This window comes from Cotesia glomerata, linkage group LG2 (assembly GCF_020080835.1).
Source record: "Cotesia glomerata isolate CgM1 linkage group LG2, MPM_Cglom_v2.3, whole genome shotgun sequence".
NCBI lineage: Eukaryota > Metazoa > Arthropoda > Insecta > Hymenoptera > Braconidae > Cotesia > Cotesia glomerata.
In genome coordinates this window covers 30,911,468-30,934,374 of record NC_058159.1, presented here as the reverse complement: position 1 = coordinate 30,934,374, position 22,907 = coordinate 30,911,468, and the positions used below count along the sequence as shown (strand labels likewise).

Genomic DNA, 22,907 nt, shown 5'->3' with positions numbered 1-22,907 from the left:
CGTCAATTTTTTTTTTTTTTTTTTTCATTTTTTTGCCAAAACTTATTTGTAAAAAAAATTATTTAAATTTAATAAATATCTGCTTAATTAATTTTCATAAAATTTGTTTTAAAGCTAAAATAGCTAAAAATTTTTTTTACGTTTTTTACTTCTATACATTCTCTAGTTAATTAAAAAAAAAAATTTATACGCCTTTTTGACATTATTAACGCAATTTATATTCTATAAATTTTATCATCGTTATTACAATTGTTGTTAAAACTATCTCTAATAGTTTGTTATCAAATTATGCCTTTTTTTTTAATTATCTTTATTGATTTTTATTTTTATTTTTTTTACTAGTAACTAGAAACTCCAAATTAATTATATGTAAATAATCATTCCCTCTGAATTAATTAATGGTAATACAACGACGATAGAATCTCTTAGATACTATCGAATCTGTACGTACTGGTAAGGAAAAAAAAAGTTTTATGTATACTTATCAATTTTGAACGGTTATATCAATAAGCAACGGGTATAAAGTTTAATAAATTGCAAATAAATAAATATAAATATATATTTAAATAAACATGTGTAATTATTAACTACAATTATACTACATAGAGTCCAGTATGATTTAAGATTTTAAAATAATAAATCCTATTGTAAATCATACTATTTTATTTATGTTAAATATATAGTATACTCATTTATTTACGTTATAATAATTGATAATAAATAATGATGTACATTATTATATATGCTTAAATATGTATACATAATCTTAATACTTAAAAATTATATGGAGTCATATGTACAGTGGAATTTAATATTAAAACTGTCCAATTGTATATGAATCTTACCAGTTTTATTGCTCTGCAAATTGTTTATCATTTTAAAAATATCTATTAATGTAAATTCTATTAGAAATAAATTTATTCAAATATATATCAATTTAAAATTAAAAATTTGCTAACGGTACTCATCTGAAAAAATTTTTTCCAATGTAAATACTATTATTATTATTGAAAAAAAAAAATTATAAATTTTATTTTCATCTCTATTTAAATAATACGGTTTATTTTAATATAATTAATAAAAATAGTAATTACGTAAAATAAAAATTTAATTAATATTTGTAAATTTAGCCAAGCGTTCAATTGAGCGATTATTTTAATCAGGTATTTTTTTATTATTATAATTAGTTAATATTAATATAATTTTATTTTTAATTAAATACATTTACATTATTATTTTATGTATTTGATTTGCACAAATACACATTAAAATATACATTATACAAAATAAAAATAATTGCAATAGAATGACAAAAGGCCATACATGATTTATATAATTTAAATGTTCAGCTGTTTTTAATATATTGGTGCAAAATAAAAGAAAAAAAAATATGTATAATTTTGTCTTATCAATAAATTTAAATCCTTAAGTCTTTTATCTACACGTTTAAAAAAATCCTTTTAGTATTTATGAATAATTGAGATGTGTAGATAAATATATATTACTTCTTGGGAATTTAAATAGCGACTTAATGTTGCATAATAATAATTAAGCATTGTAAGCCGCCAACGCTTCTTCAAGTTTCGAGACAATTTTTTGATAGAAGCCAATCTGCTCAACAAGATGATTTTTCATTGATTGATTGACGTGAATGTCAATCTCTGATTGAAAGTGAGTTTCTTCGGCCATGAGAGAACGAGCGATAACATCCGTGCGACGAGAAAGCTCCCGAAGTTCTTGTGGTTCCATTTTATGCTCTGTTACTAGTCGCTCGCAGTCTTTCTTCTTTTGCACTGCGCTCTAATTAATTTAACAAACATAAAACAACTTTTCAATTAATCTAGCTCGTATAAAATAATAATTGATATATAAACTAGCAACCTTGCAGTCACTATATAAAGTTATAAATAAAATTTTGCTTTATTAAATAATGGCTATTGTTAAATTACACTGTATTTTCTTAAATATTGACATTTTTTAAGATATAAGCTCATACTGATGTTACCCTCATCAAAAGCTTTCATTTGAGTACCCACATGCATTTTCATATATTTTTCATACATACATATATGTAATATATATATAAATATATGAAAAATTGATGTGGGTACTCAAATGAAAGGTCTCGATGAGTGTAACATCGAGGTGAGCTTATATCTTTCAAAATGTCAATAGTTCACAAGATACAAGATCATTTCTTAATTAATGACATTTTTAAAGACATAAGCTCATCCCGATGTTACACTGATCGAGACCTTTCATTTGAGTACCCACATGGCATTTTTCATATATTTTATATATATGGTATTTGTGAAATATATAAATATATAAAATATATGAAAAATTGATGTAGATACTCAAATAAAAGATCTCGATGAGTGTAACATCAGGATGAGCTTATATCTTTAAAAATGTCAATAGTTCTCAAGATACAAGATCATTTCTAAATAATATAGATTAAAATACTAGCAAATAAATACCTTGTGAATAGAAATCACATCCGGAAAATTATTAATAACTCCGCGATAAATATGAAATTTATCAGCGAGTGGTTCCCAGTCCAGCCGGGGCTGTTCTTCGTACAATCTTCCAATGTCATTGTAAACTTCTCCGGTTCTTCTCAAAGCATTGGTCAATGTCGAGCGACCTGGACAGTCTGACTCCAAAGCATGACCTAGGGCAATGAAAGATTGTCCTATTTTTTGCAACTCTCGTTTGTACAAATTCTGGTACTTCTTTCCTTGATCCGTTGACATAGCCATGAAATTTTTGACCACTGGATCCAGCCCGGTGATAAATCGGCTGAATGAATCTGTTTTAATATCAATTTTAATTGCATCAACAGCCATGTCACTGCAGTGAATAGCATTGAAATAATTAACTCCCATCAATTCGTCTTTTTCGGCCTGGCGTTTTCCGGCTTTCCATCGCTTCTCATCAGTGCACATGATGAAATGCTGCCAAACGCGGCTTCTAGATAAAATAGGATGTCGACATACGTAGTCAACAAACTCCTGCAACTGGGTACGACGATGTTCTATAAATTGTTCGTCATATCTTCCTGAAATTTGTTTGTCGGGAAGCGGTGGAGTCGCTATGAAACAATACTTGGCTTGCAAACGCTCGTGTAACCAGTCAAAATGTTTGTATCTTCTTGACACTTGGATATTGTTAAACTGGAATAATAAATTACATTGAAATTAGCAGTCTTTTTTATCACTTTTGTTATATTGCACTGTACTTTCTTAAATATTGACGTTTTTAAAGATATAAGCTCATCCTGATGTTACACTCATCAAGAGCTTTCATTTGAGTACCCACATGCATTTTTGATATATTTTTCATATATACATATATATAATATACATAAATATATGAAAAATTGATGTGGGTACTCAAATGAAAGGTCTCGATGAGTGTAACATCGGGATGAGCTTATATCTTTAAAAATGTCAATAGTTCACAAGATACAAGGTCATTTCTTAATTATTGATATTTTTAAAGATGTAAGCTCATCCCGATGTTATACTCATCAAGAGCTTTCATATGAGTACCCACATGCACTTTTCATATATTTTTCATATATACATATATATAATATATATAAATATATGAAAAATTGATGTGGGTACTCAAATGAAAGGTCTTGATGAGTGTAACGTCAGGATGAGCTTATATCTTTAAAAATGTCAATAGTTCTCAAGATACAATGTCATTTTTTAGGTATTGACATTTTTTAAGATATAAGCTCTCTTCGAGGTTACACTCATCGAAACCTTTCATTTGAGTACCCACATGGCTTTTTTTATATATTTTATATATATGGTATTTGTGAAATATATAAATCTATAAAATATATGAAAAATTGATGTGGGTACTCAAATGAAAGGTCTTGATGAGTGTAACATCAGGATGAGCTTATATCTTTAAAAATGTCAATAGTTCTCAAGACACAAGGTCGTTTCTTAATTATATTAAATTGCCCTGTACTTTCTTAACTATTGACATTTTTAAAGATATAAGCTCATCCCGATGTTACACTCATCGAGACCTTTCATTTGAGTACCCACATGGTTTTTTTTTATATTTTATATATATGGTATTTGTGAAATATATAAATATATAAAATATATGAAAAATTGATGTGGGTACTCAAATGAAAGGTCTCGATGAGTATAACATCGGAATGAGCTTATATCTTTAAAAATGTCAATAGTTCACAAAATACAAAGTCATTTCTTAATTATGTATTTAGAGATAAAACATATATATAAATATATGCTAAATTAATTTTTATAAAATTATAGAATTAACGTTAACAATCACTTGATCATTTTTAATTTTATTCAACAAAAAAAATTATTGTTAAAAAATTGCTCTCTTAATTTTTAAAAATTTCTAGATGTCAATTCTTTTCGCCATAATTTATTTGCTATAAAATTCTAAAAATTATTAAACATATACTAAATAAATTTTCATAATAATAAATGTAAATTTATGAGACATGAAATTAAGGCTAATTCCAAGCGTTGAATTAATAACAATAAAAAATAATTACCGTAGGTGTGAGCTGATAAACAATAAAACTTTTAAGGCCTTTTAACTTGGATCCTTTCTTTGGTGATGTCACAACACACTTGTACTCCTCTCCAGTTGGTAACCAGTAGCACCTTCCGTCCTCTGTTTCTTGGACAAATATCTTCTCATCCTCAGGAATAGGCAGCACCTTGGTGCCCATCAAAAATCCCTCCTCCCCGGACTTTATAAGCGTCGAGAATTTGTTGTTCTTTTTGGGGACATTTGAAACAGTTTTCTCTGGCAAAGCTGGCAGAGCGTGAGCAGTAGGCGGAGAGATAAAATTATTCGATATTGGTCCGCTTATGTCATCCAGGTTCGAGTATTGCTGCGACTGTTGCTGAGGATTGTACGCTGGAGTTTGACCTACCTCTGAATCATCGTCCCAGTCATCGTCCCAATAGTCGCCGGAACTTTGCTGGACCGAGGACAATGACGACACTGTCGCTGATGTCGTTGCTCCGGTTGGCTCTATTACCTGGACATACGCCGCTGGGAATAACCCAGACTGGCCCAGGCTATTGAAACCCTCGCACCAGCCATCGCCGACATTGTCACGAGTTACTGTTAATATTTCACCAGCTGTTATTGATAGTTCCGCTGTACCAGGTTCTCCAGAGAAATCATACACAGCTCTAACCTTAAGTTTTTAATTATTAACTTTAATAACAATCACAATAAATAATTACATTAAAATTAGCAATTATTTAACCATTTTTTTATTTTTTTTAACAGATAAATTTTTTCCAAAAAATTATTTTTTTAAAATTTCATTTTTTGTTTTAAAATTTCCACATGTTAATTTTTTTTGCTATAATTTGTTTGTTAAAAAAATTATTAAACATCTACTAAATTAATTTTCATCAAAAAATAAAATTTTTTTTTTTAACAAATAAATTTTTTCCAAAAAATTATTTTTAAAAAATTGCATATTTTATTTTTTAAAATTTCCACATGTTAATTTTTTTTGCCATAATTTATTTAAAAAAAAAAAATTATCAAATATCTGCTAAATTAATTTTCTTCAATAAATAAAAATACTCCAAAAAAAAATTTTTTTTTAACAAATTATTTTTAAAAAATTGCATTTTTTATTTTTTAAAATTTCCACGTCAATTTTTTTTTTGCCATAATTTATTTGTTAAAAAAAAATGTCCTAAATTAATTTTCATCAAATAAAAACTCTAAATTTTTTTTTTAACAAATAAATTTCTTCTGAATTATTTTTAAAAAATTTCATTTTTTAAAATTTCTACATGTCAATTTTTTTTACAAATTTATTTGTTAAAAATTATGAAATTAATTAAAAACCTTACTTGTTTATTTTCCATAATTTATTTTTTTTCTTCTAAAAATCTATTCCAGTCATTTAATAAAGCTCCACCCGATTTCTTCTTGCTGGTTAATATTTCCAATAAATAATTACAGCGATACAATCAATTTCTGAGTATATAACAATTTAAAAACATGACAAAGAAACAAAACGACATATCAATTATGTTGATTAAATATATATAACCTTACGAGCTTTAAAAATATACATACAAAAAATTAGCCAGTATATTTTATAAACTTTAATCACGTTATCGAAAATATTAATTAAATTTACAATTAATAATAATTAGCGTGTTGTGTACTTGTGTTAGATATAATATAATGTGCAATATGAAATGACACGTACGTACTTATTTACACACACCAAAAATTACTGCTACTGCTACTGTTACTGTATCTAACATTACATGTAAGTATATATATATATATATTCACTTATCATTACTCGAGTCTCAACAAGTACCCGAGCACTACTCTCAGTATTGGGTATTGCTCATACACATCTGGATGAATTTTTATGAATAAGCATAATATAACCTAAACTCCAAACACTATCAGCTCAGCTGACACATGAGTTGTCTACTATTCCTATATTGAATTGAAATAAATACACTGTACTTGCTCACGCTGTAATATATACTATCGTACTCACGTTTTATCACAAAGATATTATTTATTTAACAGCAACAATGATTTCTCGGCGCTGTAATTTATTTAAAAGCCAATTTAGAAATTTATCGGTGAAAAAATTCAGCAGTCTAACACAAGAAGTAGTTGAAAAAGAAACAACGCTCCAAAAATGGGGTAATTATTTTTTATAATAATACATAATTAATAAATTATACAAAAATTAATAGACATTGGATCATTTTTGATTCTTTTTTAAGTCAATAAGAAATATGAGTAAAAAAATATTTTTAAAAAATTACACTTAGAATTTTTTTAATTTTTTAAATGTCAAATTTTTTTTTTTAATTTTTTTCTAATTTTGTTTTTTATTTTATTTAATAACACTGAAATTGACAGATATTAATTCCACATGTGAAAATTAATAAAAATCACAAGTCTAAATTTTCAGAAGCATTTTTTTATTGTAATTAATTTGTTAAAAAAATATTTAAAATTGACAGTTGATGGCTAACTTCAATATTATTTTATTTAACTAAAAAATGTATTCCAAAAAATTGTATTTTTAATTTTTTTCAAATTTCTAGATGTCAATTTTTTTTGTCATTATTTATTTATTAAAAAATTTATCAAATATCTGCTAAATTAATTTTCATATAAAAAAAAAATTTGCACATAATTTTTTAAAATTTCTACTTGTTAAATTTTATTCACTATAATTAATTCATTAAAAAACTGAAAAATTTTTAAATGTCTGCTAAATTCAGTATCATTACTAATAATTTAATTTAGATTGAATGAATTAAATTATTTTTGTTATTATTTTAGGTAAACATTGGAAAGGTGTGTATCAAGATTACAAGGACGTGGCGATTGATTTAAAAAAGAATTGCAAGGAGCGACCAATCCGTGCATTAATAAAACTAGCAAGTAAGAAAAAAATAGTAGGATAATAAATAATAAAGGACTAGTATTGATTAATTGGTTTGTTTCAGTGATGGGCGGCTGCTATTATTTATATCGTACCAACCCAGACGAAGCTTCATTCAAAGAAGCTCTATTGCAAAATGAGGCGCGCCTGACATTTGTCGGCGAAAGTATACGCAACCCTGTGTCTGTAAAGCACGTAGAGCACATGAGTGAATGTTTAAATGAGAATATCATCAGGAGGTTAACTTTGGGTCTAGTGTCATTTATTTGGTTGGACAATTACAGTGATAGTTGTGCGCTATATAAAACAACGTGCACCTATTTGAAGCCAAAGTATCTTGAATTCCACCATAGGATAGTTGACGTGGGCTTCCTCGGGAAGTGGTGGGTCTTAGACCATAAAATGAAAGATTATGATATAAATGATAGCGAGTTTCAATAAAAAATATAGTTTCATTCATTTTATCACAAAGTCAAAGGTCTTCAGGCACTTGGATTAAGATTCTGAAAATAAATATATTTAATTAATAAATAATCTATATTATTAAGAGAATAAGAATAATTTTGTGGCCAGTGTAGTTATATGATGATAAGTATTTAGACTGTATTCGAAAATGCTCTATTTCTAGACACATAATTAAGAAATGACTTTGTATCTTGTGAACTATTGACATTTTTAAAGATATAAGCTCATCCCGATGTTACATTCATCGAGACCTTTCATTTGAGTACCCACATCAATTTTTCATATATTTTATATATTTATATATTTCACAAATATCATATATATGAAATATATAAAAAATGCCATGTGGGTACTCAAATGAAAGGTCCCGATGAGTGTGACATCAGGATGAGTTTATATCTTAAAAAATGTCAATAACTAAGAAATGACATTATATCTTGTGAACTATTGACATTTTTAAATATATAAGCTCATACTGACATTACACTCATCGAGACCTTTCATTTGAGTACCCACATCAATTTTTCATATATTTTACATATTTACATATTCCACAAATACCATATATATATAAAATATATCAAAAATACCATTATGTAACATCGGAATGAACTTATATCTTTAAAAGCGTCAGTAGTTAAAAAAGTACAGTGCAATTTAACTGACTGCAAGGTTGCTAGTAATTAATTATGATAATAATTATATACCTCGAGCGTAAACAATGGCAGTACGACATGGAATATAAATTAAAATTCTATGAGGTCTATCAGCGTAAGGTTCAGGCTTTGAAAAATGCGGGACTGAGTTGTCGACTCTCATTTCACCTCCAAAATCTTTATCATCGCTATTAAGCATTATTTTATACGTCCCAGCTTCAGGAACTCCAATAGTGTAGTCAGCAAATGATTTAGTCGGGTGGAAATTAAAAACAAACACAACTCCTGCACGATCAAAAACTATTATTTTGTCATCCTCATGCTTCCAGCTGACGTAAGCCTGTCAATAAATAAAATAAAAAATAATTAAGTCAATAAAACGAGCAATTAAAAATAAATCTTACAGGATTAGCATTTAACCAGCCGTATTTATCTTCAAGCCAATTCATCTCACGGTCAAAATTGTTCATAAATTTGTACTTCAACATTTCATCGTCCACGAGGTGCCATTGGCGTCTTGCATAGTGGAAACTGCTGTTATTCCCAGCTCGAGGAAAGTCCAGCCACTCAGGATGGCCAAATTCATTTCCCATGAAGTTGAGATAAGCTTCACCACCAAGCCCATGGGTGATAAGTCTTATCATGTTATGAAGCGCAATACCACGTGTGATTATCGGATTAGGCGGGCTTAGCACGCTCATCGACGTGTACATTTCCTTATCCATGAGCCAAAAGGCTATCGTTTTATCTCCAACTAGGGCCTGGTCATGTGATTCGCAATAAGCGACAGTCTTCTCCATCCATCGGCGATTTATCAACACCCAGCATAGGTCATTCATGTTCCAATCTTCGTCTTTTTCATGTTTAAGAATTTTAATCCATTTGTCGGGTATTGCCATACCTAGACGGTAATCAAAGCCGATCCCTCCTTCATCCACTGGCCTTTAGAGATTAATTATTAAAATATAAGCAATTAAAACATAAAATTATTTATGATACTGAAGTTAGCTGACAATTTTTATAACAAATCAATAACAATAAAAAAAATTTTCACCAAGAATTATTTTTAATTTTCACATATGGAATGTTTTTATTAAATTTTGTTCATAATAATTTAATTGCTAAAAAATTCTAAAAAAATTTTCTATCGTCTTTCAACTTCAGTGTCATAATTATTTAATATTTTACTTTAATTTATCTGGAGATTTTAATTACCTACACATCCCGGGCATACCACTTACGTCTTCCGCGATGGTAATTATCTCGGGGTATAATTCATGAAGCATATGATTTGCAAGCATTAAATATACAATACCCTCGACGTCGACATTTAAATTAAAATATTCTTCGTAATGACCAGTGAAACCTTGTCCCATTCCTCGAGAATGATAGAGCATTGATGTGACACCGTCAAACCTACAATTATTATTTTTTTTTTTAAGTACAAAACAACATTAAAGTTAGCAATCCCTTTAAAATTTTTTAATTTTATTGAACAAAAAAATTTGTTCCAAAAAATTATTTTTGAAAAATTGCATTTTTAAATTTTTTTTAATTTCTACATGTCAATTTTTTTTTGCCATCATTTATTTCTTATGAAATTCTTAAATATGCTAAATTAATTTTCATTAATACAAACAGTGTTTTTTTTAAAGAAAAACATTTAAATGATTACCTAAATCCATCAAAACGGTACTCTTCCATGTACCACCTCAGGTTTGACATTAAAAATTTAAGGACATCGTAGTTGCCGTAGTTGAACAGTCTGCTGTCCCAAAGAGGATGCTCGCCGCGAGATCCAGAGTGGAAGAAACACGCGTCAGTGCCGTCGAACATATTCAATCCGTCGAGAGTGTTTTTTGACGCATGTGAATGAACCAGGTCCAGGAGGACAGTGATTCCATTCTTGTGAGCTACGTCTACCAGCTCTTTCAGCTCGTCTGGTGTTCCATAGCGAGATGACACGGCGTAGAATGATGTCACCTGGTAGCCAAAGCTTGCGTAGTAAGCATGCTCCATCACAGCCATCAATTGGATGGCATTGTATCCTTGTTTTACAATTCTTGGAATAATATTCTTAGCGAACTCTAGGTACGTTCCAACGCGGTGTTCATTTGTCGCTATTCCTACATGACATTCGTAGATTCGCAAGCTTTTAGGCTTCTTTGGATTGGGGTGTTGCCATTTGTAAACCTGGATGATAAAAATAAATTTAATTTTTTTTATTATCAGTAAGTTTATTAAATATAAATTGATAAGTAATTATTTTTAGCTGTGCAAAACAAAATTGAAGAGTAAATAAATCAACCTTATCAGCGTCGGGATGGTACACGCGCTGTTTATAAGTTGTTCCTTCGGTAATTTGATTCTCAGGTTGAGTGACATAGTGAGCCCAAGGACTCAGCCGTTCGAATAATTCTCCTCTGTCATTTTCAACAATTATTTTTATTTCTGACAGGTGTTTCAGGAGACAAGATCCGTCTTGATTTGCCGGCAAGCGCAGCTCCCACTTTCCGTACTCCAATTTTGTGAATGGCGTGCTTGTTTTGTTCCAATTGTCTTAGTATTAAAATTAAGTTAAATTATTTTTTTATTTTAAATTAAATTAAAATTAAAATTAAATTATTTTAGCGAAGTTTTGCTTAATTATTAATTATTAATTAATAATACAATTATTTAATTATTAATTAAAATTCTTACTGAAGTCACCGGTGAGATACAATTTGTGTGCACTTGGCGCCCATTCACGGGCTAGGACTCCATTATTCTTGTCAATTATTACTCCAAAGTTTTCATACCCCCGGGTAAATTGATCCAGATTGTTATCTCCTTTTTTTATCTTCTCCAAGTAGTCTTTAAAAATACCGTACCTGAAAAAAAATTATTTTTTTATTAAAAAAAAATTAATTGACATTTTTAAAATTTTAGAATTTTTTTTAAAAATAATTCTTATTAAGAAAATATAAAAAAAATTCCACGTCTAAAAATTTTAAGAAACTATAGATGGAATTTTCCAAAAATATTTTTTACTACGACTTAATTTATAAAAAATTATTCAAATGTCTGATTTTAATAAAATTATTTTTTAAAAAGAAAAATTAATTTTTACCTTCTACGAATATCATGTTCATGGAGATTTAAATATGGATCACGTTCCAATAACGCGTCGATCTTCGGGACGTCAATTTTCATCGGATCCATGCTAGACCAAGTGCCACCCATTTCAGAAAAAAAATATAGTTTTCTATTTACTGTAGTAAAGAAAAGTTATAAATAAATTGTCTGCTATTTATAACTTGTCACTGAGAGGGAAAAGTTGTAATGATGTTTTAAGAAGCTAGTTCAGCTCCAAAAATTTATCAATGTCATTCAAAGGTCATCTTTAATATTACATAAATAATAATAATCTTAATTCGCAATTCTCTCCTCTCATTCTTAATTGTATCATGTTTTAGTCACGTGACTCTTCTCAGTTTCAGTTGCTACGAGAATGAGAGTAAAACTTATAACCTTATTTTTTGTTTATTTTGAATTTTGCCGGTCAGCTGATTTGTGTGTATTGTAGATAAATAAAACAAACTGAAGTTTACAACTATTATAATTTTTTATCAATTAAATTAATTATGAAATAAAAGTTAATAAAGAAATTCTACAAGTGAAAATTTTAAAAAATTAATCGTGGAAATTTTTAGAAGCTTTTTTTTGTTGTGATTAATTTTTTTGAAAGTTAAAAAAAATGACAGCTGTCAGCTAACTTCAGTATCTTGTAAATAAAATAAACAAATAGTTGAATTCAAATTAATTAGCATAAAAAATGATGAGAATAAATGTGAAGAGAAAAAAACCTAATGAATTATTTGAACAGTGGCTAGAAGAATGGAGAGATCAGGCAAAAATAAAAAAGTCTAACTTAGAAGATCATTTTTCAAGAGCTTTAGTGTCATTAAAAAAATACCCGCTACCGCTGGCTTCTGGAGCTGATTGTATTTTATTGCAAAATTTTGGCTCTAAATTATGCAAAATGTTGGACAAAAAATTGGAAGAACATTCTGGTAGGAACAAAATTTCTAGTCAAGATAAAATAGATAAAGTGATTCTTAGAAAAGAAAAATGTCCTGAACCGGCAAAACCTATAGCTAAAAAGAAACCAGCAAAGCAACTGAAATTATTTGAAGAATTAGAAAAGCCGGAGACTTCAAGTGCAATTGATAATTTTTCCATGTTACCACAGACTTTTGATGTTATTTTGTTGGTGGATAATAATGAGAAAATTACAAGGTATTTTTTTTAATCATTTGTTTTTATTATTTAGGTCAGCAAGTTGATTGTTATTTTGTTTCAGCTGTTCATTGGATAAAAATAGCGGGAAGGTACTGTATGAAGTGAGACATCTCAAGGTTGGAGACTTTGCTTGGATTGCTAGGTGTCGAGAGACTAAGAAAGAGTTGGTTCTTCCTTATATTGTTGAGAGGAAAAGAATGGATGACTTGGGAGCTAGTATTAAGGACAGAAGATACCATGAGCAAAAAGTATTTTTTTTTATAAAAAATTATGAGACGTTTAATAATTTTTTTAAACAAATTGTAGCAAAAAAAATTTATTTAAAAAATTTTTAAGTTTAAAAGATTGAAATGCAATTTTTAAAAAATAATTTTTTAGAAAAATTATAAAATTGTCTGCTAATTTTAATGACATAAAAATTATTTATATAATTTTTATTAATTATTTATATTATTTATATTACTAATTATAAATTATTTATATAATTTTTTTGCAGTTTCGATTAAAAAAATGCGGAGTTGATAATGTTATTTATTTAATTGAAGGACTCAGTAAATCACGACAGCAATATATAATGCCAATGCCGGTCTTATTACAAGCAGCAGTAAACTCATTGGTGCAAAATGGATTTACTGTTAAGTTTACTAATAATCAGAAAGATTCATTGAACTATCTGACAGGTTTGACTGCAGCTTTGACTCAGATTTTCAATGTAATTTATTTTTACACATACAATTCATTATTCATTAAGAATTATTCATCAAGAGTCATTTTTTTCATTTAATATTTCATTTTCAGGATAAACACTTAGAGAAGTGTTCTAAAGAAAATATTCCTCCTTGTTGTTTGTCGGATGACAAGATATTTCTGATGGAATTTACCGAATTCAATCAGTCATCTTCAAAATCAAAGGTTGATAATTATTGCAAATAAATAATAGCTTATAATTCAAAGGAAAAATTAATTTTAAGTATATTTACAGATCCACAGCGTGAAAGAAATGTTTGTGCGTCAATTACTTCAATTAAAAGGTCTGTCAGTAGAACGAGCTCTCGCAATCGTTCAAGTTTACCCAACTCCATATTTATTGAAGGAAGCATTCACCAAAGCGGGTAATGACGGTGACAAACTATTAGCAAATTTAACATTCGGACGAGTAGGTCGTAAAATGGGGCCAGTATTATCGCAAATATTATATAAATTATATACCAGTGATCAGCTTGAGTAGGTAGAAAATCAATTAAATAAAAAATAACTAAATAATCTATAAGGTAAAAGCCCCAATAGATGCTCATGTACCAGTATTTGTGAATATAGATATACAAATAGATGGAGTGATCATATACTGGTACATGAGCGAGCATCTATTGGGGCTTTTACCTTAAATAATATATTTGACATTTTTTATACAATGTATTAAAATTTAATTGAAAATTTGTTATAAGATAAAAAAATAAATGAAAATAAAGATTCTATTTACAGAAACTAAGTGACCTTATCAACAGAATTATCGGAAGCATTACTCTCTTTATCATAACTGTGTGCCCTAGCGAGACTAGTCGAGCTGAGCATAATAGAAATTTGTTCCGGCAAAGGACAAGCAATCAGCAGCAACTGTTCCCCATCGAAAGTGCTCTGCAATAATTGATACAATTGCGTATAAACACCCACAACATTATTGCGAATTGGCCTGAACAAAATAAACTCAGTCTCGCGATTAGCCAAGTACAATTGCATCGACTGCTGGATACTCGGCAGCCTGAACTTAATGAACCTCAACGATTCATTAACAATCGCCGCAATTTTCTGCGGATCATTCCACTGGTCACTACCACCTTGGGTATTCTCAACATTGGACACTAATTTAGAAGCATTAGCTTTCTCCAACAGAGTAGTTACCGGCTCGACAAGTAACCTAGTGACATGTTGGATGAATATCTGACACGAAAGCTTCAATTTAACATCCACGTGCTTGCGAGAGTCAATTAAATGTTCCTTCATCCTCGGAGCTCCTTCAAGGAAGAATTCCAACAAAGCGTTATTGGAGAGCGTAAAAAGCCTGGATCTTTTTTCAAGCAGCCCGTAAGCTGCCGTCTTAACCTGAGAAAAATCTAAAGAATATTCCTTGACTGTAAAGTCGACTTGAAAGGGAGCAATTTGCTCCCTGAGAATCAGCAAGTGTTTTATTTGGAATAATTGCCCATCAAGCTCCGTAGCTCTAGAGGTAATTTTATCTCTCGCACTTTCAATGCTCTCAACGCAGAGCGTTATTGCCTCGCGACTGAGCGACTGAAAAACCGGCCGATCCACGCACCTGTACAGCCTAGATAGACAGACAAGAGTTCTACGCACGGTAGGGTACCACATGCCGTGCATATCAGCGGGTGAATTATTAAGCCCACTTTTTTTAGCCATCGGATCAAAGGAACTGATCTGACTGCTTCTAGCATCCGAGCTCATATAATCATGGTTCATAGTAGCAGCAGCGTTGCTGTACTTCCTCTGCCTAGTCTCTTCCCTCAGCGTCTCTGCAATATCCTCCATCATCTTTAATTTTTCCGGATAAGCCAAGTCTCCAGGGGACGGATTATAACCCACGACGTCTGATTGAAGATAAAGATGAGCTCTAAACACCAGCCGCTCTTGCGCGTCATGAAGAAGCTGAAGACAAATATTACCAAAGCCCTCCAGACACTCGCTGTTGTTCTGCACGTGTTCCTCCAGCATTTCTATCCTCAGAATACAACAAATTTCAGCTAGAGTTTCTAGATGATTTATGTGGATAATAGAAGGCCTCAAAGTGTCGTACAACGCGTTGCACAAGCCTTCTAAATAATCACTAAGTCCAGTGGACTTAACTGAGAAAAATTGGTAGAATAATCTGTACTCATCAATAGAAGCGTGCAGCAAAAGAGCACACGCTTGTCTCACCAGACTGCAATGGTCTCCTTTGTAAGAGTCTTTTATAGAAAGCAGTCCTTTGCGCACGCTGGTGTCCAACACCAGTCCTCGCTTCATTAAATAGTACTGCTGACATTCATTCAATAAATTTTCGTAGTCTCTGTTTGTAGCTGAGCGCTTCTCGATTAAATCAATAATGAGTTTTATTTTAGGCAAAATTCTTTGGAACCTTCCGTAGAATAAAGCTAGAGCTGTGTCAGCTGACCCGAGGACTTTGTTGATGTCGTCTTCTTTAAGATTGCTGGTCAATTCACTGGGATTTAAAATACTGTCGGTTGCCTGGTCTAGCAGGTCGTGGATCCACTGCTGCATCATGCTGATTACTTTGGATTGACAGTGCCGGTATTTTATTAAATAAGTCTTAGCTTCCTTGAAGCTGATGTTTGTCTCCATGAAGTCTATGTTGGTGTCTATTGTGTTGGTGAGTTGCATAAATACGTCACTACGTACTGACAAGTTCGCCATTTCTAGTTTGTCCATTATAAAGTGGACTTCTTTGAAGTACTTTACGTAGTTTACTATGTTGTTGTAAGTGCTGGTTAATTTTTCCTGCTCGGAGATCAGCTGTTCCGTAGCGTTGTGGAGTGTCATTGTCTTGACGGATACAATCGCATATTGTTTGGATAGCAAGGAAAAATCTTCCAGGGCTTGCTCGATAAGCGTACACAGACTGTGGCACTCATCGGTGCGCTGCTTTAATTGTTCTAGGTAATTGAAGTATCGAGAACACTTTGCTGCGTCGTAATTCGCTTCCAAAACTCCGTAATGACTGAGCAATTGTCTGTACGCCTCGATTTTTTCCTCAGTTTCTTTAGTGTCTTTTTCGGAAATTTGGGAATTATTGTCACTGTTGGTACTTACTATGTCTAATTGCAATACAGCTTCTTCTAAATTATTTATTTTATCTTTTTGGAGCTGTGATAAAGGAGCTAGGCCGTTTTCCGGCGAGTCCCACTTTGTTAAATTTAGAGAAATATTATCCATATTTATTTATATTGTCAACCATTAAAAGTTTACCTGAAATTACACATTTATTTTAATAAGATAATTTAAATTAATGATTGTAGTTTTAAATATTTACCAGGTAATTATTTGGTTATGTCATTTTATTTATTTATTACATTACTTTTTACTGACACGTCAAAATTGTTACTGCCTATAATTAAGGCGATTTTCAATTACTAAAATTAAAACTTTACTATAGCACTGTAATATATAAATATATACACTGAAGATAACTGACATTATTTTATTAATTTATAACAATTAAATAATTTAAAAAAAAAATTAGTAAAAAAATTCCACTTGTTAAAAATTAAAAAAAAAAATTATTAGAAATTTTTTAAAACATTTTTTTATTGTAATTAATTTGTTGTAAAAATTTTTAAAATTGACAGCTTACAGCTAACTTCAGTATTATAATATATATTTTTGTAATTGATCATTGTTTTAATTTAATTGTTTATAAATAATGCAAAACAAAATTTTTCACTAACTTAATGGCCACTTTTTCAATCTATGATAAAATTTTATTCTGGATAAAATAATTAATGTCAGTTTTTATAATAATTTTATGAATAAATATTTTTGCATCCAATAAAATGAATAAAATAAAATCTGACAACGTCGCTTTAAGTACTTGCATATAGTAAGCTGAAAATTTAAAATTTCCGCTCTTTATTCTACACTTGTAAGTATACATTTGTGCGCTCAACGTTGCCAAGTTTTATTTACCATAAAAATAACGTGTCAATGACTTTTTTTAACATTTTTATGTCATATTATCAGCTGATCACCTATAAATTACGCAACATTAGGTATTAGTAATTAAATAATTGTACGCTTCAATCCAGGTCATTATCACTAATGTAATTACAAAGAATCTGATCGAAAAAATAATTATAATTCAATTTTGGCAATTACCAACCTCAAAGTACGTTCATTGTCCCGTCAATACCCAGTGTGCTAAATTCCCCAGAATCTCGTCTATATATTAATACTGTATGTACATGAATTTGGCTATGTTTACAGTAAAATTTATTATATTATTTTATTATACAATTTCCTTTTCCTTATAGAATATACAGAATCTAGATATTACTATTCTAATGAGTAAAGTAATAAAATTTTGTAACAAACTTTTTTTAGGTTAGACTGAAATGTTGATTTGATAATAATTGAGGAGAAATAAATTAACATTTATAATTAATAGCATTGCAGTCAACATAATATATGTGATTAGTGTTTGTGTTAACAAGATAAACTAAATATTTACATATATCAACAACAATCACCAATACTTGGTGTTATTTCCAGCTGAAATAGATTGGACTTATCGGTGTACGAATTATCAATAATTAACCAAGTTAATAAGTGAATTTTTAACAATTGCGATCATGAATAGCAAAAAACGCCGAAGAAAATCAGCTTTTAGCCAAGAATCAGCGGACTCTGATTTTCAATCAAGTTGTAATTATTTTTCATTTATTTATTTATTTATTAATTTATAATTGTTGAGTTTTAATAATGGGATTGTTTTCTTTTTTTTTTTTAGCGAAAGATAATTCTAATCCTGGCAATAATGGACAGTCCAGTAATTCACTTACTAATTTATTAGAACAATACAATTCTGATAGCGATGACCAAGATGATACACCTCCAGAAAATAAACACCGTCTTGATGATAAAGTTAATGACTTTTTTAAGGTAATATCATTAAAAAATTATTAATACTAAAATTGAAAAACATTTAATAATTTTTATAATTTTTCTAATAAATAAATTATTGCTAAAATAATTTATTTAAAAAAATTTCATTTTTTAAGCTTGAAAAAAATTATAAATAATTTTTTAAACTTAATTTATTTTTCAAGAAAAATCTATAAATTATTAAGCTGTTAATTTCAGTGTTTTAAAAATTTTAATTCAATTTTTTTTTTAAATTATTAATGAATAATAAATTATATTACAGGAAATTCAATTTATTACTCAAAATACTCAAGAATCTCAATCAAATGATAGCTCAAAAAAAGAGACCACCCAAACTTCTTCGAGTAAAGAACGAGTATCGGCTTCACGTAAGTAAAATTAAATTTTTCTATTAATACTAATGTTTTAATTTAATATTGAATACTTAATAATTAATAAAAAAAAATTAACAGCATGGCAAGAATGTTTTGACGAGTCTACTGGGTATCCTTACTACTGGCACATTGAAACCAATGAAGTGACTTGGGAATTGCCAAAAGAACTCGCATCAACTCGCAAAAACTCGGACAATATTGTCCCTCAACAACTACACCACCAACCTAATCGTTTGCCCAAACTACCTTACGACAAATTACCGTCTAAAGCCAAAAATGACCTATCAGCACGGAACAAAAGTAGGCATAAAAGTGGTACTGACAGTACTGGTAGTTCTAAGCGTGCCTTGCCTAAGAAAAAATCTAAACAGACGTTTGAAGACAAAAACGATGACTCTGATGACAGGTATTAAAAATAAATTAATTTATTAAGTTAACAATCTTATAAATTTTTAAATTGATTTTTTATTTTTAGTTACATTGAAATGATCACGTCGTTTGGTGACGATAATACGGACACTGATAAAAGCGACGACGAAAAAACAGCCGACGAGTCATGGGTAAATAACAAACTTATAAATAAATATTTAAATAACTTAATACTAAATATTTAACAACAATTGTATTTTTTTTAGACACTCAATAAATCAATAAAACGCGAGCGCGAGCGTGAAGCGTTAGAAAGCAGGGTTAGCAATGACACTCGCGACGAAGAGAATAGCAAAGAGTCCAATAGAGAAACCAGTATAAATAATTCAATTGTTGATCAAAGCAACGAAGAAAATTCATTTAGCAAAAAGCCAGCAGCTGCTTTATTCCCAGCTGCTGTCACCAAAAGTTGGTTTGTTGATGGCAATCCAAAAGTAGACACCACTGTTGATCAGGAATTGGCCCAAGCCTCAGATTCGCAGGATACTGACAAAATAGAAGCTCCAAAATTATCCCGGCCTTTAGAAAATTTAGGGACCTCTTTAAAAGGATTCCAGCGAAAAAGGCGGATAGCTTACGATGTTTTGACGATACCTAAAAATAACGAGGACCGACTAGGTCTAGGCTTCGCTAAAACTCCTCCAATAGAAAATTCCTCCAAGGAAACAGCTGAGGAGCGAAAGCGTAACTTGGGAAAATACGCAATTGATTTTATCAGAGGCGAAACGTTAGAAACCAATGAAGCAACTCCGGATTACTTTATGTCGGCTGATCAAGTGCAAATGATTGCCGATAAATTAAAGAGTTTATCCAAAGAATGCTCTACGGTGTCGGAGATCCAGGTGATGAGCATTAAAATTCAAGTATTGATGACCGCGTGGGAGTCTGGTGATCTAAAGGATCGTTATTTTTACAACTGGATGGCTGAGACGAAAAAAGAGCTGACTTTGTTGGAGGAAAAGGCTGCGCCAGCTGAGTGGGACTATCAGTGGGACTCGGCTAACAAGCAGTACTTTTATCGCAATAAGATTAGCGGAGAAACTCAGTTGAATTATCCGGATATTAATGGCGGGGCTGAGGAAATGGAATTGTGTACTACGCCTCCACCCGCTAACTCGCCGATCTCTGAAATAAAATCTATTGAAGTTATTAAGGATGATATGACCCAGACAAAGTCGCTCAGCAATGTTGCTATTGATAATATCAACAGAGTTAATGTAAATAGCCACACGGATTTGGAAAAAAGCGACAAGTCTAGTTCCTCTGCTAGTCTGGCTGGTGATGATAATAATAAAGAAGATGGAGAATTGGCTGCGCCGCTGCCTCCTAGAATATCTATTCCTAGTCCGCCACCTCCGCCGAGAATAGGAGCGCAGGATTTGAAAAAGAATTCAAAGATTAATAAGAGTAATAATGACTGTCTAAATTCTGGGACTATTGAACAAACTGAAGTTAAAAATCATATTATAGTTGAGAGTATTGTAGCACCGGTTCGTGAAACTCTGCTGACTCCTGCGACCCAAATACTAGCTGCGTCTGTGAATCCTCCGCACATAGAACCGCTTCCTCCGGGAGTGGATCAGTCGGAGAGCCCCTACGCATTAGCAGCAGCAACTCTCAAGTCTCCTTTGATTTTTCCCGGGAATCATCATCAGCCCAATGCTACTATCTTTGATCCCACGAATATTTCTATACTGGGACACCACCACCACCCGGCGTTGGTTCACAATCAACTTGTTCATTATCCGGTTTATCATCAGCACTTGCACGATCAAGCGATTCTCGCGGCTGCTAACAGATTTACCGGGCAAGAAGCTGTGCAACTAATGCTTCATCATACGGGTATTTACGCAAATACCCAGGTGATTACTAAACCTCCTATTAATATGAAAAAAGAATCACTTGGATCGATTGTTGATTCTTTTTACAATGATATTGCTTCTTTGGAGTGCCATAATAATGTTATAAATGATAAACAAATAAAACAAGTTGCAGTTCCGTCAATGAAATATCAAGAGTCGGTGGATAAAACGGAATCCATTTCGACGAATATCTCTACGATTATTACGACAGCTGCGACTACCACTGGAACAGGTTCTGCTCCTTCGGTTTCTATTCCTGCAGCTACTGCTGCTAATAGTACGGCAAGTACGACGACTACTAATTCTGGGGGTGTAGTTACGGCAAATAATGCAACGGCTAATGCTCCTGTTGATCTTAAAGACAAAAAAAAGAAAAAAGTAAGTTTATTTATTAATAATTAATTTTTTTTTGCTATAATTTTATTGTTACAAAAATTATTAAAATTTTTAAATATCCGCTAATTTAATTTTCATTTTTGTTTGGCATTAAAATTAGCAGTCACTTCATTTTTTAATTTCTTTTTAACAAATAAATTTTTTACCGAAAATTATTTTCCAAAAATTGGATTTTTTTTTTAATTCTATGTCAATTTTTTTTGCCATATTTAATTGTTAAATAGCTGCTAAATTAATTTTTATTTTATTTAGCATTAAAATTAGCAGTGACTTTATCATTTTTTAATTTTTTTTAACAAAAAAATTATTTTAAAAAACTGCATTTTTAATTTTTAAAAATTTCTGTCAATTTTTTTTTTTATAATTTTTTTGCCATAATTTAATTAAAAAAATTATTAAATATCTGCTAAATTAATTATCATTTTTGTTTAACATTAAAATTAGCAGTCACTTTATAATTTTTCAATTTTTTTTCACAAAAAAATTTGTTCAAAAAAATTACTTTTTAAAAATTGCATTTTTCATTTTTCAAAATTTCTGTCAATATTTTTTTTAATAATTTTTTTTCTTGCCATAATTTAATTAAAAAATTATTAAGCATTTACTAAATCAATTTTCATATTTTTTTGTTACAGGTAAAGATTGTTATTAACAAAAAACATAAACAAGTTTCAAGCATGGTCGCCAAGTGGAAAAAAGCACAGAATTTTGAGGACATTCATTAACCGTTTATACTGAATGTATAAAAAATTTATTTATTGTAAATTATTAACTATCGTTGCTTCAACGATAATTTTCACTTGTTAGTTAAAAAAAAAAAAAAGCGATTTATCTGCTTGGATAACGTATGTAAAGTTATAAATTAACTCATCTGAAACTTTTAGAAATTATACTTGTATAATAAATTAATCATTAATTGTCTAGGTAAATATTTTATAAAAAATTTTAAATATTAGTCGCAAAGTAGGATTTATTATAATGTAAAAAAAAACTTCCTTATAAAATTATAAATAATTTTTAGTCAAAAAACAAAATAATATTTACTCTTGATATTTTTATTTATCAAATATAAATATAAATAATAATAAAATAGTCTGTTTATTAAAAAAAAATAAAATAGTACTTTTTAATAAGTTCAAACAATTATTTTAAAATTAATAATTATTGCACTTTATTTTAGTAATAAAATCGATTAAATTTATTATTTTGTTTACAAAATGTCTAACGCGCAACTCCGGAAATGACATATTTGACATATTTCATAGTGCTGCCGCCTGCCGGCAAAAAAACAAGTTAAATTTTATTT

General features: G+C 29.9%; 6 protein-coding genes across 12 annotated transcripts; 3 read left to right on the top strand and 3 right to left on the bottom strand.

The window, feature by feature from the left end:
• Positions 1-1,188: 1,188 nt before the first annotated feature.
• On the bottom strand, positions 1,189-6,378 carry LOC123260012 (sorting nexin lst-4). 2 transcript variants are annotated; one of them, XM_044720908.1, is made up of 5 exons: positions 6,257-6,378; positions 5,892-5,973; positions 4,559-5,215; positions 2,481-3,176; positions 1,189-1,800 (listed from the first exon to the last, which is right to left on the bottom strand). In XM_044720908.1, the coding sequence occupies exons 2-5, from the start codon at positions 5,904-5,906 to the stop codon at positions 1,549-1,551; spliced, it is 1,620 nt and encodes a 539-aa protein (XP_044576843.1). In that variant the 5' UTR covers positions 5,907-5,973; positions 6,257-6,378; the 3' UTR covers positions 1,189-1,548. The 2 variants fall into 2 exon arrangements, with proteins under 2 accessions (XP_044576843.1, XP_044576842.1); XM_044720907.1 differs by having other exon boundaries at positions 6,261-6,373.
• On the top strand, positions 6,166-8,003 carry LOC123260015 (mitochondrial import inner membrane translocase subunit Tim29). Of its 2 annotated transcripts, XM_044720913.1 has the most exons (4): positions 6,166-6,319; positions 6,595-6,714; positions 7,366-7,467; positions 7,533-8,003. In XM_044720913.1, the coding sequence occupies exons 2-4, from the start codon at positions 6,600-6,602 to the stop codon at positions 7,907-7,909; spliced, it is 594 nt and encodes a 197-aa protein (XP_044576848.1). In that variant the 5' UTR covers positions 6,166-6,319; positions 6,595-6,599; the 3' UTR covers positions 7,910-8,003. The 2 variants fall into 2 exon arrangements, with proteins under 2 accessions (XP_044576848.1, XP_044576847.1); XM_044720912.1 differs by lacking the exon at positions 6,166-6,319 and having other exon boundaries at positions 6,454-6,714.
• Positions 7,047-14,446, top strand: LOC123260013 (crossover junction endonuclease MUS81). 3 transcript variants are annotated; one of them, XM_044720910.1, is made up of 7 exons: positions 7,047-7,063; positions 12,371-12,867; positions 12,932-13,118; positions 13,367-13,582; positions 13,669-13,782; positions 13,853-14,094; positions 14,353-14,446. In XM_044720910.1, the coding sequence occupies exons 2-7, from the start codon at positions 12,404-12,406 to the stop codon at positions 14,357-14,359; spliced, it is 1,230 nt and encodes a 409-aa protein (XP_044576845.1). In that variant the 5' UTR covers positions 7,047-7,063; positions 12,371-12,403; the 3' UTR covers positions 14,360-14,446. The 3 variants fall into 3 exon arrangements, with proteins under 3 accessions (XP_044576845.1, XP_044576844.1, XP_044576846.1); XM_044720909.1 differs by lacking the exon at positions 7,047-7,063 and having other exon boundaries at positions 12,329-12,867; XM_044720911.1 differs by lacking the exon at positions 7,047-7,063 and having other exon boundaries at positions 12,329-12,867; positions 13,853-14,098; positions 14,353-14,444.
• On the bottom strand, positions 7,901-12,080 carry LOC123260011 (1,4-alpha-glucan-branching enzyme). The gene is made up of 8 exons (XM_044720906.1): positions 11,699-12,080; positions 11,290-11,459; positions 10,898-11,148; positions 10,265-10,782; positions 9,805-10,005; positions 8,994-9,531; positions 8,641-8,929; positions 7,901-7,971 (listed from the first exon to the last, which is right to left on the bottom strand). Exons 1-8 carry the CDS (start codon positions 11,809-11,811, stop codon positions 7,964-7,966), a joined length of 2,088 nt encoding a protein of 695 aa, XP_044576841.1. The 5' UTR covers positions 11,812-12,080; the 3' UTR covers positions 7,901-7,963.
• LOC123260010 (conserved oligomeric Golgi complex subunit 3) lies at positions 14,281-17,014 on the bottom strand. The gene is made up of 2 exons (XM_044720905.1): positions 16,913-17,014; positions 14,281-16,848 (listed from the first exon to the last, which is right to left on the bottom strand). Exon 2 carries the CDS (start codon positions 16,813-16,815, stop codon positions 14,356-14,358), a length of 2,460 nt encoding a protein of 819 aa, XP_044576840.1. The 5' UTR covers positions 16,816-16,848; positions 16,913-17,014; the 3' UTR covers positions 14,281-14,355.
• A 986-nt stretch (positions 17,015-18,000) lies between these two features.
• On the top strand, positions 18,001-22,442 carry LOC123258815 (formin-binding protein 4-like). Of its 3 annotated transcripts, none has more exons than XM_044719044.1 (7): positions 18,001-18,297; positions 18,386-18,537; positions 18,803-18,908; positions 18,993-19,320; positions 19,390-19,474; positions 19,550-21,583; positions 22,237-22,442. In XM_044719044.1, the coding sequence occupies exons 1-7, from the start codon at positions 18,228-18,230 to the stop codon at positions 22,324-22,326; spliced, it is 2,865 nt and encodes a 954-aa protein (XP_044574979.1). In that variant the 5' UTR covers positions 18,001-18,227; the 3' UTR covers positions 22,327-22,442. The 3 variants fall into 3 exon arrangements, with proteins under 3 accessions (XP_044574979.1, XP_044574977.1, XP_044574980.1); XM_044719042.1 differs by having other exon boundaries at positions 18,001-18,300; XM_044719045.1 differs by lacking the exon at positions 22,237-22,442 and having other exon boundaries at positions 18,014-18,300; positions 19,550-21,205; positions 21,339-21,473.
• Positions 22,443-22,907: the final 465 nt, after the last annotated feature.